The 15,439-nt window shown below is 33.7% G+C and overlaps 1 protein-coding gene across 1 annotated transcript; it reads left to right on the top strand.

Annotated features, from left to right (window-relative positions):
• Window positions 2,473–14,790, top strand: LOC109835710 (ribonuclease 3-like protein 1). The gene is made up of 3 exons (XM_020403710.1): window positions 2,473–2,635; window positions 12,739–13,067; window positions 14,420–14,790. The coding sequence occupies exons 1-3, from the start codon at window positions 2,537–2,539 to the stop codon at window positions 14,574–14,576; spliced, it is 585 nt and encodes a 194-aa protein (XP_020259299.1). The 5' UTR covers window positions 2,473–2,536; the 3' UTR covers window positions 14,577–14,790.

Genomic DNA, 15,439 nt, shown 5'->3' with positions numbered 1-15,439 from the left:
AATTGAAAAGTTATATGCGACATTAAGTTAATCGGTTACTTAGATCTTAAAGATTTTTATGTTGGGACGTGTTTTTGAATCCTAATCTACTATTATTTTATTGCAAAAGTTATAAATTCTTATATTTTATTGCCTAAACTATATTCTCATTGTAAATCAAACATTTGTACATCTAGAATAGAAAAGTGATTGGTACATTTGTGTTCAAACCATCTGACTGGATGGCGAAATATAGATTTATTTATTTAATTTCGCAGCATGTGTGGTGTGTTGCATTTAAATGAACTATAATCTAATGCTATAAAATAAAAATGCAATTATATTTCTCTTGGGTCTTGCTCCTAATCGAAACATTTGAAATAAAATTTGACTATATCAGCTGGTATAGATTTATTATGCAAATCAACAGATTTCTCGTATTTTCTTTTGATAAATTTTTATAAGACTAATGATTACTCATTACTTACTTTATATTTTTTTTTTCTTTGATCCTGTAGTTATTAGTTTTGGATTGTAGCACTCGATATGGGCCATAGTACAGTGCTTGGTCAGTTTGACAATCTTCTTAAGTATATTTCCTCTTTCTTATCTAGTTGAGCTCTCAATACCACTTCCGTAATAATTTTATGAAAGGAGGGTAATGTTTTGGTGGGTCCGGCCCCTTCGCTTTCCCGTGGAAGTCATTACTTTGGAGTGGGTTTAGTCGTGGGGCCACAGTTGCATCTGTGCGACAGGTGGACAGACTGCTTTTTTTTTACCCAAAGTTTAATGGGTCGGGTTTTGCGGCCGACCTTTTCCGACCCGCTATGTCTCTTTCAAGTTGCTTGTATTAATAGAGATGAACTTATGTTAACGTAAGTGAATAAAAGACTTTTGTCCATCAAATTTTTTATCCACTTATATATATATAAATTCTCTTTATATCTTGCATGGATCCCTATGTATCATTAATAAATAGAAAGTTTGGTGGATGGTCTACTTAAGCTGACATAAGTTTTGTGGTCAAATTAGAGGTTTGACACGCCGTACGTCACGAGTGCAGATAAAGTTGGACTCGATCAGAGTGAGCCAAAATAGTTTATAGATGGACTAAATATAAACTTACATAACTATGATATCCGATGATTACAATGATTTTTTGCATTATTTTAATGTGTAGAGTTCTCGTGTACTTATAAGTAGCACATACAAATGTTATAGTTTTTAGATTTTGGGCTTATATACCTTCATTTGTGTTTTTTTAGCATTTATATAGGATTAAAACTTGAGTTATTTGCACGTTGGTACGCTTAGGTTTATGCCATTTTCCATTTTGAAATCTAAAAGTTTTTTATTCATGTCACTTTGATATCCTAAAGATTTGCAAATCTTAATAAACTTTGATACCCTAAAAATTTATTTTTCAAAGTTTTGATAACCTGACTTCTACACCTTTCTAAACTTCGATACTACGATAGCGGCGGAGTCAGGATCTTGGATCAGTGCTATCCCCATATAATCTATTATGATTATATTTAGAATCCGTATCAACAATTTTATAATTTTAAGCTTTTAAATAGTGTCCTACACTAATTTCAACGGCGTCATGTATAATATAAAAGTAAAAATAAAAAAAGTTATGTATAAACTAGTCAATTCAGTGGTATATATGACATCTCTAAACACTATCCGGCTCCGCTATTATGCTACAAAGCTTTATTTTTGACACTTTTGATTCTTTAAAATTCGGAGCATCAAAGTTAAGAGAGCATAAAGGTAAAAAAAAATGGGTAAACTTTGAGATATTAAACTGTTAGAAAAGCTTTGAGACATCAAAGTCAAAATGGGTGATAAAGTATCAAATTAAAACATTAATATTCAAGTTAAAAAGATACCTACTTTAGGGTCAAAGTGCAAATAACCGCATAAATTTTTATTGGTCTTTTGCATATATACCCCTTATACCATGGGTATTTGCAAAGATACCTCCCATATCTCATTATTTACAAAACTATCACCCAAGTCAAAATTTGTGAAAAAATACAGATAAAATCAACGAATCATCAACTTTGTGCTAAAATATTGACTATTTTATTAATAATTTTTTACATTTAGATCATAAATTAGCTTACTAAAGTTGATGATTAATTAATTTTAGGCCCCCCCCCCCAAACACCCAAGAATAAAGATTTGAGGGGTAAATTTGCAAATACTAAGATGTAAAGGGTACTTTTTGCAAACCCATGACTAAGGGGTATATATGCAAATAATTTGTTTGGAGCTTAATCTGAAACAACATCGGAGCCCACAGCCAATTTTCTAATGGCCGTTCCTGGGTCCGCTATAAGCAAGTGCATCTAAAAACAAGGAAGACGACAACTAACTCCCCGAACCGTAACCAATGAAAATACGCCACGTGGACACCGACGTTCAGTGTGCCCGAGGCAGTTATTAACCAAACCAAAAGGATAAAAACGAAGCGGCTTTATTTTAGAAAGTTCAAAATCTCGAAAAGCCGAGGAGGTGGAGATGTGGGTGAGTTGGATTCGGGTACTAAATGTTTGGATCCGAAGTCGACCCGCTTCACCCGGTAACGCGATGGTGGGTGGATGCTGCAGGCACTGCTAGGGTTTGGGCTGATCCCATGGTTAATGAGGTATTTTCTATTTTCATTCTATTTTTTGTCCTTTGTTTTTTTGAATAATTTTTGTGATATTTATGTTAGGGAAAATTTTTAGTTTTTGCACATTTGGGTTATTGTGAAAAAAAAAGCTATTTATTGAATTAGGAGTAATTTTATGTGTTGATTCTTTTTTTGAACCTTGAATAGTTACATTATGAACTGTGAGAAATTGTGGATTATTTGTATTTTTAGCAGTCTAATATCACAATTTTGGCAATAGGGTTTGGATCACTTATGTGTTAAACTCGTTTATTAACACTTATTATTGCACGTTAATTTGTGAGAGGGATAGAGAGAGAGAGAGGGTTAGTTTGTGAGAGAGAAGAGTTAATCTGCAATTTATTCTTCTCGAAATGTCAACCCTGGAGTTGATAAGTTGTACTTTGTTTTTTGTTCATATTAGTTTTTGTTCATTTCGGTTACTAGAAAAGGTTTTTTTTATTGAATGAATTAGAAGCATCGTGATGTGATGATTCTTTTCTTGAACCACCTATAGTTACTAGTGTGCACCCCGTGCAAAGCACGGCAGCTTATTTTTTGTATCATTGTATTTTAAATTTGTGTCTCCCTAAGTTTTAATACATTTAATTTGATTATTGTATACTTCAAATTAAAAATTATAAATCATATAAAAATATATATTACCAAAAATATTGTCATCTGATGCTTATACATTCTTGCTCTAAAGAATATAAAGATCAACTCTAAATTTCCTAGTTTAAGAATATAAAATTTAATAGATTACTAAATTAGCTGAACATCTCTTTCCAAATTTTTGTCAATGGCAAAATTTTGCATCCAATTAATATTCAAGATGTCAATTTATTTTGTATCTCGAGGGATGATTGTTTTGGAAAAGGAAAGTAGCTTAAGTTAGTCTTGCTATTATCTATTTCTTCATCTTCCATTTTCCTTGTTGTTCTACAAAAGAAAGTAAATCTTTATATTTACAAATTCTCTTTTAAGTTAAAATACAAATGCATATGAAGGCATATGGAGGAGAGGAATATATTTTTGATTCCAAGCTCCCAGGGAAAAAAAACAAAAGAGAGAGACTTATGCTTTCAATGGGTTTCAGGTTCCCATCAGAAACTACTAAAACAAACAAACTTATGTTTTCAAGGATCTATACACGTCTTAAAAGCTTATATGCATTCATAAAATTCTTTTGCAGCATTTTAAAGTCAAATATGACACATATGCCACTTACTTAAATCATGATAATCATGCTCTAATATAAGAATTATTATATGCCCAACACAAATATTCCATATCATCTTATCGAGGCCAATGTCACGAAAATCAACATTTATCAGGTCTCAGTGACAAATATTCCATATCATCTTATCTATGACAACACATGTATCATAAACTTGATGAATAGATTGGTAAGGTAAAAAAACTCGATTTAAAAGACAAATCCATATTCTATAATAGCTAGCTAGAAATTAAATAATTGGGTATATTGACATTAAGCCATTGTCTGCATTGGGTAGGCTTCATAAATTATTGTCGTGGTAACTAAATGCGTGAGTGTAAATTTTGATTAATGTTTTCACCTGAACTTCTCTCTTCTTCAGGCCCTTGTATAAGTCTTGGATGACATGTATTCCACTGGTGTTACTGTCTGTCACAGCTGCAAAAGAGCATTTTTAATGAGAAATGCTGGATATATGTGATGAGTAGTATTGAAATGATAACAAAGAACAAAAATATGAAGTTATTGTGTATAATTACGTGACATCTCGACAATGAGGAAATCGATTTTTGATAGGTTCTTTGCTTGTAATATCTCTCCTTCATCTGTTAACCATCTGAGAATTCTGAAAATAAAATGTATGTGTTGGATGTAATTCTAAATTTTCAATAAATAATTTCCCTCAAAAAATTTTCATTAAATAATCATGTACGTGTTTACATGTGAGTACACATAATTTTCATATCAAATGATCATAGATTTTACACTCATTTTAATTTCATAAAAATTAAAACGCAAGTGCCAAATTGTCACGATTGAAAACTTAGGGGGTTTCTGTGAAGTCCTACTAAAGGTGGAATTTCTGTAATGTAGCCTTCTTTCTTCTACCAATAAACTTTCCTTATAGGTATCTAGTCATACAAAGAGTCAAATTGGTTGGAGGGTCAAGAAATGTTACATACCTCCCTCTAACATAATTGGATTGGACAAATATATAGCAGAATCAACTCTCACTATGGCTCCTGGAGCTCTAGCTGCCTCTGGGCATTGTTCTATATTCCTATGAACTGTAGTCAGCTAGTTTTGTCTCCAAATGGCAATGAATGTCTTTTAGCCCAGATAAGTACTCTATAAATAAAGATGAAAGTAAAATTAGTCATTAAGTGCACATAGCATAAAATAATTTACTTGACATAGTGATTATGTTGAACATCTGTGCTCAACATAAAGCTCACAAAGTATTATTGGTTAATATCGACATCGATGTGTGATGACCATACTATATAACACTTTGTTTTTGAAAGTCTATCCACATCATAATTATATTCCCCACTACTTGGGAAATATTGTTTAGAAATAGGATGAATTTGTTCCATTTTGACCAAGATGACACAGCAAAACATCATGTATTACATCCCTTTTTCGTCAACATCACACAAACTCACACTACACACAGCCATAAAAGATCAGCATCATGTATTGCATCCCTTTTTTTTGTCAACATCACATAACCTGGATGAATAATTTTCTATTATTCATCTAAAAATTAAAAGATAGTCAAGAAGTAACCTTAAAAAATTGTGGCCTTCTGGTTGCAAGAACTACTTCAGTTTGCTTGCTAAAACTACTAAAGACATGAATCAGAGCTTGAACAATATCTATTTTCTTAGCTCCAAACCTGCGCATCGCACATTTGTACTCTCTTGCTCCTCTTCAATGAGCTTCTCCGCTCTTTCAAATGTCTCTTTCCTTCTCAGCCCATTGCTACACTTAGGCAATAGTTCAGAAGTCTATCAACAATTAACCCAAAAAAACATTTAAATAAGAATAAGAGTTATTCTTCACCTTCGTAGAATTATATAGTTACACGATCTTCTTTGTTTTCAACTCTAATGGAGTACCTGAACACCATTAGTGACTGCAACTGAACAGGCCGGAGGAGTTTCTGGGTATAATCTTATAGTCTGCATTTTATGTGGCATCTGAGTTTTAATCATGCCGCCTTGCAAGCGCCTACATTGCTCTTCCAACCGCAACAATAGTGCATCTTGGGTTATATCATTGTTAACATCAGAAGTTTGCCTGAGTAGTGCTTGAGGTACACATGGTAACATCTCACCATCTGATAAAAGGTTCCTAGTGCCGACATAAAGTTGTTTATTGGTAGAATTGAGAAAAAACCACTTTTCATAATAGTAGGAAGCTGCAACTATAATGTATGATCTAACAGAAAAGCCTATCTGCATTGCAACATCTTTAGTCTGGAGCATAATAAACAAATGATACTAATCACAAATTAAAATATTTAAAAGTGGATACAATTAGAATTCATTACATCATAGAGATACATAAATACATAAATAGATTATTGGATCTATGAATGATATAGGAGTGATATAATTAATGATTTGTGAAGTATGCAATTAACCAAAGTTTCCATATATGCCAATTTATCCAGTGCAGTGGACACCCTTGCTTCTGATATATGAACCTAACCAAATTTATAATTCAGGGATTTTTAAGATTGAAGCAGAGAAATTAGTTAGTACATTTGAATTGAAAAGATTGTTGTATCTGTCGGTGTGCTTGTGCTAGCTCTTGTTGGATGTTGCAACTGTGCGAACTCTTTTTTTATAGTTCCAACTGATTTAAATTCCCTTGCTAAAGGGTTGAGAATCTCTACCGCATGAATTAATAAAAGATAAGATAGTGACAATCAATAAATCCAGCCTAAACATGCAAGATAAAAAAAATCAATTATATAAAGATAGAATCCACTCTTATCTATTTCCAAAGATAAAAATTAGGGTCCCTTTTTATGTACTATGCATCAACCAGAGATATGCAGCTAAGCAAGATTTGCTAACTGGGGATGTAGCTCGTTAGGGGGGGATGAATGTTATTTTTTCTCTTATTTACTGTATAATTTGCCAACATTGAAATAAAATTACCTATTTATATAAAGGAATAGATTTCTCAAACTATTGCCACTTCTAGTTTGAGATTAAGGTAAATCACAATAACATTCATCTTTCTAAGAGATTTAATATACCTTTAGAAATTCATTGGAGAGATTTAATCTAAAAACAGACTCAAAGAAAATACTCAAATCCACATGTAAGCATAAAGCTCTGTGAGAATCACTATTGTTTATATGTTACAATTTAACAAACATCCAAGGTAAACAAAGTTCATTAAAAACTTCCAAATTTCCTCCCATATTTAGACTAAGAAAGATAGTACACATAAGAGAGATTGTACACATTGAATTTGGTCTAATACTGGAGCCTTGTGCAATTTACATTATTTCTATATAATTTTCTCCTTGTATAATAACATAAAGCTAATGAGTAATTGCACCATGTAGTTTTATTATTGCAGATAGACCCTCTGAGTGTCTTTTGGTTACTCTTTTAACCTCAATGAAAAGAAAAATCTTTGTAGTCATGACGTCCTGCGGCTAAAAGAGGAAGAAAATATTCAAGGGATCTATCTGCAATAATAGTACTATAAGGAGCCTATCTGCAAGTAACCCCTACCGATTTGATGATATTATGTTCATAGACATGATTTTGAGTATTTTCATCAATAGGTGCACGATGGATTCCCGTATTTTAGAGGTAAATATCAATTATGGACATGATCGTGAGTAATCAAACAAAGAACTTAAAGCCAAATTCACACTGTAGTTGTATCAACTAAAGTTCTCTTTACTTGAGATGTCACAAATGTATTTCAAAACAAAAAGTTGGCTTCAATTGCATTGGCATTCATATATCATTTCTTTCCCATACTAAGATCATTCCTTTCCCATATGTTAACAATGTAATTTCTTCTTCCTCTCACTTTAAATTTAACCCACATTAAATATTGCCAACAACATCATCGGCTTTCATTAAAGTCAAAGGAAGCATTGAATGTTCTAGGCTTTGACATGAATGCATATTAACATAATTCCATTAGTAAATCTCGCCTCCACAATAGGTCATCATCATCATGACTGACCAAAAGAAGTGCTAATTTATAGATCATGTATCAAAATGAAAAGTATACTACTTCCCTACAAATATGCATAATAATAATTTTTAAAATGAAATGAAACTTATAAGGTGTTTGCCCATGATAAGAGGAATATATGTATTGCATAACTCACCAGCAAAGGAGAAGCAAAATCATTAAATTGATAGGTAACTTCCAATGACTTTAATTTTTCAATATATAGTTTCTTCAAGCCATCAATAATCGAAGTGACAGAGCTTAGAGGAATCTGAACAGAAAAACAATAACAGGTAGTACAGGAGCATACAAAATATAGGCATAAAACAATATAAATTAATATAAAAAGAACTATTTTACTGAAAATCAATGAGCATGTAATAATCTGTTAGCAAAGAAATACAATAGTTAATCACATGAAGACTTGCTTCCGAGGATATTGGAGAAAGTAATCATAGTTTGATTGAGATTGACACTGCAATAGTTGATCACATGGGAAAAAAGCAATGTAAACGTAATAAGCTTGTCGGATCCGTATCAAATCATAAAGATTTATAAATGAACTGTAACCTTCATATTAAAAGCATCATATGCAATTATAATCCTATGCTTTATATACATACAAAGAGTAAAATACATTTCAACTACGTATATATAAATGTTATCAATTAAACTCTATTATCCAAAATTTGAGAATGCTATTCAAGAGGACTAATTTCTAAGAAAAACAATTTCCTCTAAAACATATTTTTTTAATTAATAGAAATGCAACTATTATATATATAAAGTTAAACTAATTTCCAAGAGAACTACATCTTTTGCCTATTTTACTTGAATCAGATTACTTTTGCATCTAAAGCCTAGAAGGAAAGATGTAAAAAATAATTGTATCATTTATGTTGATAAATTCTCAAGCTAAGAAGAAAAGTAGACATTTATAGAAATAAATAATTAGTTTCGTGAGAAACTCTTAAAAAAAATCTTATAAGCACTTGATGTGGAACCATAAAATTCTATCCATCATAAATTCATGTTGGGTATAATAGCTTCTTATTTCAACTTCAGGAACAAACACACTGACATTTAAAAGATTAATGCATTAAGAGTCTTCATTTAAGAAAATATAACTTTTCAAAAATCAGTAAATATAATGAAATACCCAACATTACAAAAGTATAAATAACAGGAAACTATCATTAACAATTTTATAGATAAGTAAAATTTAAAGTTTCTGATCCTCATTTAAAATACATGGTAACATGGTGAACATCAAGAATATAAACATGTTCAACAATAATATTTATTAAAATCAAGAAATTAAGCAAAAATCATAGTAAAAACCATCACCTGAAACCGATCGATACTCTCGATCACCGATTCCATCACGCACGTCATTAGGATGTTGGCATCATAATTATTATTAGCTGTCAATAATTAAACAAACAAAAAGAAATACCTTGGATCAGATTTGAAGTTATGAGAAGTTAGCATTTTTATTTGTTCTCATATGTTAAATGTTCTTCCATAAATTCACCAAGAAATTGTTGATTCAAAGTTTTGGTGTCCAATTTTTTTTCTTTCATATATCAAACAATAAAGACTGGCATTTGCATGTCTACGTATCAATGAATACTAAGCAAATATACCTCCAGAATCAGTTAATATGCAATAAAAGCTAAAAAAAGTTAGTATCTTTCCGGTTTAAGAATTTTTTTTATTTTTTTCCCTTCATATAGCAAACAATAAAGACACATAACTATCTCAATCATATTTCATAACTAAAAAATTCCAAAAATTCAGTTAAAAAATCGTCCAAAATTCATCCAAAATAAATAAAAAACAAAATTTTCAAAAAGTATATGTAAAAAGATCACATTTTGTTGAGGATGAGAAGAAGAAGAATCAGAAGATGATGAATTTACTTGCTCATCTTGCTGCAACCCAAGAAATTCCAGAGCTTTGCTTCCAGAATCCACAACAGTACCTGAATCAAAATAAATTTCATAAATTTCAACAGAAAAGGTCCAAAATAAAAACGTTAGGGTTATGGTTTTGAACTGACTCGAGGATGGATGGGTAGAGGAGGCGGCAATGGCGGAGGCGGCGGAAGAGGGCGTCGGCGAGGTGGGAGGGGAGGCGGCAGAAGAGGCTGTTAATGATGCCGAAGAGAGGAGGGGAACTGATAAGGATCAATTGGGTCTGGAGGAAGGCGGCGACGGAAGAGGGCGTCGGTGAGGTGGGAGGGGAGGCGGCGGAAGAGGTCGTTTGACGATGCGGAAGAGAAGGGGGGAACTCATACGGATAGAGGGATTTTTTTTTGTCTCTGGATCGGGGTGAGAAGCCTGAGAAGGGGGTTTTGAAATTTGAAATCTGATCGGATGTCTATACAAATGAGAGCAGAGAGAATTACTGTTCAATTTACTGTAGCATGAACAGGTATTCTTTGATCCTCCTATTTGTATAAAGGAGTAGATGTAATAACTGTGAGAAATTATGGGTTATTTGTATTTGGCTAAATTGCACTTAAATGCCCTACAATTTCACTAACCTTGCGCTTAAGTGACCACTATTCTAAAACCGAGGGAAAAAAAAACCCCAAGTATTTAAGTGTTGCATATGCAATTATGCATACCCCGTAATAAAAAAAACCCAGCGGCGTTAACTTTTCTCTACATATCCAAGAAAATCACACAACGAAGGGTTACTAAAGTGAAACTTTAGGGTATTTAAGTGAGGTCATTTACAAACTGAGGGTACTTATATGTAATATTGGGTAAATAAGAGGGCACCGACGTGCAACATTTTGAAAATTTGGGGCATATATCTACAACACTTAAATACTTTGGGGTATTTAAGTACACGTTTAAAACTAGGGGTCACTTACGTGCAACGTTAGTAAAACTTTAGGGCATTTGAGTGGAACTTAGCCTTTGTATTTAGTGCTGCCTTTTCGCTAATTTGGTGAGAATACTTGCATTAGTATATGTGAATTGCTGATTGACTTTTCCTTGAGAGTTTTTTTAAGTCGTCTAATCCTTCATTGGTTTCTTGAATGGTTAATGTATGTAAGTCAGGAGCAAATTATTCTTAACAAAGACAATAATGGGATTTTTTGAAGAAAAAAAAAACATGAGGGCAAAAGCCTGACACATTTTATTAATAATAGCTGAACGGATTATATAGGATAAAGGGCACAAACATATGTAACATGCATGTACATTTTCTGAACTTTAGATAGGTAAATGGGCAGTAATATAGATAAATTTTGTGAGTGTTCCCCATGATATGTCCTACTGACCTATATTACACAACGCATGACCATGGGTATGCCCAACAAACAGTGATGTAACAATTTATTGAACAAGAATGTATCAGTGCAAGTGTGCAACAAGCAGTTATGCCTCTATATGTGTAATTTTTATTGTTTGATGGTATACGATGTCATTTCACTCTAGTGAAAAATTATCCAAGAGATCGTAGTAGAAAATAAGGGCTCTATAAGGGTGATGTCTCTAGAATGTCAGCCTGAAATCATTAGTTGAAAAAAAGGAGTGCTCTTAATTTAGGTCCATACCAGCGAAAATCCAAGAGGTTAACATGTCGCATCGAGATAAATTTATTAACCAAAGAGGGTGTGTTGCCTAAATTTTGGTCAAGACCGATAAAATCCAGAGGAGTTGATGTATTGATCTAGATAAACATGAAAGATAGCATAATGTAAATTTTAGATCAGTGCTAGTGAGAACCAAGGTAGCGAAGATGCTAAGGCCATTAGTAATTGTTCAGCTGAAGGGGAAAGCAAGTCGACAATTTAGATTGGCATGGGTTTAAAACAAAGGAGGATAGGATGCTGGACCGACATAAACTGTTTGAATGAGAGAGAAAGCTTGGATTGATATGGCTATAACCATGGGGCTAGAGTGCGGTGTCGAGATAAAGCAGATCACAAAGGGAATATGGTTTCAATATGAACTGATTATCTAATGAGAGTGGGTCAAGGGACCAGGTCAAGGTAATTTAATGGACATAAAGATTGGAGTGACTTTGGTACGAGTTAAAGGTCGTGTCTTCTCATCCAGGTATGAAGAGATGAAAATCTATGTTCTATGGTAAATTGATCATTCATAAGTCGACTTTGATCTTCTCATTGAAAAGGGAGTGTTGAGCATCAACTAAAGTGATGTTGACATGAACTTTGGTAAGTGTTTCAGCCGGTATGGAGTTTCTTTTTTAAATTAGTTTTTTCCCCGGTTCTTCTTTAGGGCAAAATGATGTATGGGGCACTTTGTGAGTATTCTTCTGAGATCACTATAACCTTTTGGGTAAAGCCCCTTGTATCACCCTCCAATGTTTCGTGAAGATGATTCCAACCCCTTTATCACTTGAAGATGGTAGGTTTAATAGCGATTCATTGTGATCGCCAATCCGTCGTTATTCAATGCTCTAACCTTATGTCTTAACCACCTATTGCACCAAAGGAGGACCAGGTTGCACCCTGCAAATCCAACAGTTTCTAACTAATTGCTCATCTTTATCAACTAATTCTTCTGTAGTTGAAATTTCTGCTTCTCTGCATGAACTCATTGCCATATTATTTAGGGTATGTAGTAGAATATCTACATCCGAGAACACAGTTTTGCAGGATGTACATTCGCACTCACATGGAGGACTCACAAGCTATTGTGGGTTAGAACTTAGTGACCACGAGTTAGGGAAAAATTCTTCCTTGTAAAAATGTTGCTATTCTGTGAAATTGACATTATTAATTCTAGCTGCTTACCTTTGCCTTTCTCTGTGTATTACATTGTAGAACTAGAGCCATGAACTAGTTTCACGTGTTTATTTGTTTTAAAATTCAGCATTAAGCTTCTCTTTTGTACAGGCCCTTGTCTTCATACACAAAAGGACTACTCTTCAGGAACCTGTACAATCAACTCAAAAGGAATCGGCAGAACTTATAGTTTACAACGAACAGCCTATCACAGCACTTAACAACAATTTCTTGCCAAAGTATTTGTCGCAAGAACCGGAAAGAACTCCTTCCAAGTCTTTGCAAGACCAAGAAGTTACTTGTTCAAAATTCAGAATTCAAGAGAAGATGGAAACTTCCCCAACAGCGAAAATGAGGCTTTATGAGATCTGTGTGGCAAAACATTGGAAACGCCCTTCATTTGTCTTGTGTAAGGAGGAAGGGCCTAACGATAGAAAGATGTAAGTTTTACCTCTCCAAAAATACTTGTAATATTTATTCTTTAGTAGTGTTAATAATATAAAAATAGGGTTAACTGTGAATAAACCCCCTTGTAGGAGGTCAACTTATTCCCCCTCTAGTTCTATTTTGCAGATGGACGCCCTGATTGATTTTTTGACTCCTTTACTGTTGGAAGAAAAAGAAAATTGTTTTTTGACAGATAGACCCCATGATGGTTAAAGAACAAAAAAAAGTAAAAAAACTTCACGCAGGTGGTCTATCTTCAAAAAATAAATTAGATGGGTAGCAAGTCGAAACAACGATACTACAAGGGATTTATCTGCAATTTACCCATAAAAATAACCATCAGACATCACAATAATTTCAAGACTTGGGTGCAGTGGCAGAGACTTCACAATAGTAAAAGAGCAATCTGGATTCAAATTGTGTCAACATTCATTTTATTTAAAAAAGAACAGAGTTGTGCAGAACATCGTAGGTTTTGGGGCCATGAAAGAGCACTAACCCTGCAGGATCATGTAAAGTTATAAGCGTCAACTCTTATACTAACATCAAAAATTTGTTGCAGAGGAGGGACTAAGAAATAGAGCCATAACCTACATGGAATTCAGCTATAGACTTCACGAATGCTGTCTTCATCATGTTTAAATACCAAGAATAACTTCTAATCATCTGTTACACATAGTAATTACCACAGATTATTTCAATTCTAATAATTTTCTTCTGATATTTTTTGGATGGATGATGTTGATAACTCCTACCTCTTCTGTGGAGGGAGAAAATTCCCTCAGCATGTTGCCAACTACATTTGAGTTAGACCTCTGACTTCTTTCATCACAAGGGAGTGTTCATTATTATTTTACTTGGTTTTAATTGAGGGTAGTTTCACAAAACCCTCTAATACTTTGGGACGTTTCCCACGAAACCCCCTAGCACTTTGTCTTTCCCACTAAATACCAGGTCAATTTCCCACAGAAACTCCCCTCGGGCCAAAAACATTCCTTCTTTCATTCTTTGTAATAATAATAGTTTTTCTCGCAAAATAAACCGTCACATTTAGGCATGTCATGCAAAGTTTCTTCCTCTATATTGTTGGGTTACTGGAATTTATGATATCAGATAGGGTAAATTGTGATTTTTGCCCTGAGGTCATTTTTGTTAATTTGGGGCCTGGAAAAAGTTTTCGGTGTTTAGTGGGAAAAGCAAATTAACTGGGGGTTTCGCGGGAAATGCCCAAACTATCAGGGGGATTTGCGAAGTTTACCCTTTGATTGAAGTATAGTATATGCAATCTTTTTGATATCCATCTTCAAGTTTTTGCAGTCAGGTATTGCCTTTGAAAATTTTGCAGGTTCACCTTCAGGGTTATTGTTCATATTGAAGGGATCAGCTCTACACTTTTAGAATGTTATAGTGAGCCTAAACAACAGAAAAGAGCAGCCCAAGAGAATGCAGCTGAAGGAGCACTCTGGTACCTTAAGCATCTTGGTTATTTGTCCAAACCATGAGAAATCATTCTGCAAACTTTCATGCTATTAAAGATGTCATAAGATTTTGAATTTTTGATGTTTTTCCTGTTCGATCAACGGGAAAGTGTTATTTTCACACTATCAGAATTTGTGATGAGAACATGGATAGTATCCTTCAGATACTATCTCAGATTTTGGATGTGATATCATTCTGTAATTGGACTTCTAAATTATTGAAAACATTTTGGATCAATTGGGCTTTGTTTCTAGATTCAGATCCTCTCTAATTAGATGGTAATTGGAGAAGGTCCAATTCTCTCAATTTTTACCATCTCGTCCAAGACAATTTAGAATGGTTTTCTTCTACGGAGTCATCTTCAACTTGCGGACAAGTTCACAAAACCACCTGGAACTGAGTATCGAAACTTGCCTACCGTCCCAACACGAGGCGAACCTGTCCGTGCATCGGGCTAACACTTTGATTCATGAAGGCAAGTCGGAAAGTCGATGTACAAGGGTGAAGGGGGGTGTTGACTGTATCAAATCTTCTAGATTTGACGACTAACTAGTTCAAATCAGTTTGTTGTATAAAAGATCAAATCTCCTGTTTGATAGAAGGCGATGAATACTCATCGGATTTATCCCAAAAAAAAAACAAACAAACAAACAAAGAATATATCGATATCTAGCCTAAATGAATGCAATCAAATTCCTTCTGATCGTCTTTGCGCCAAAACCAACCAAAGAACCATAAGTTATCAATCAGAAAGAATGAAATCAATTGTTTGACAATCAAAACATATATCTAACACAAAACATGTGGTGCGACAGTCAGAGTACGATTCACTTGGCGAAGAATCAAGTTCACCATGCTCGTACCAAGCATATAGATGTCAGATATC

This window comes from Asparagus officinalis, chromosome 3 (assembly GCF_001876935.1).
Source record: "Asparagus officinalis chromosome 3, Aspof.V1, whole genome shotgun sequence".
Taxonomy (NCBI): Eukaryota; Viridiplantae; Streptophyta; class Magnoliopsida; order Asparagales; family Asparagaceae; genus Asparagus; species Asparagus officinalis.
The sequence above is the reverse complement of the archived record's forward strand: the minus strand, read 5'-3'. Positions and strand labels throughout refer to the sequence as shown.

Excerpts from the sequence above, each read along its gene's own strand:
- LOC109835710 (XM_020403710.1), top strand. The coding sequence starts at position 2,537 with ATGTTTGGATCCGAAGTCGACCCGCTTCACCCGGTAACGCGATGGTGG. Across the intron at positions 2,636-12,738 it reads CTGATCCCATGGTTAATGAG|GCCCTTGTCTTCATACACAA; the intron begins GTATTTTCTATT and ends TCTTTTGTACAG. Across the intron at positions 13,068-14,419 it reads GGGCCTAACGATAGAAAGAT|GTTCACCTTCAGGGTTATTG; the intron begins GTAAGTTTTACC and ends AAAATTTTGCAG.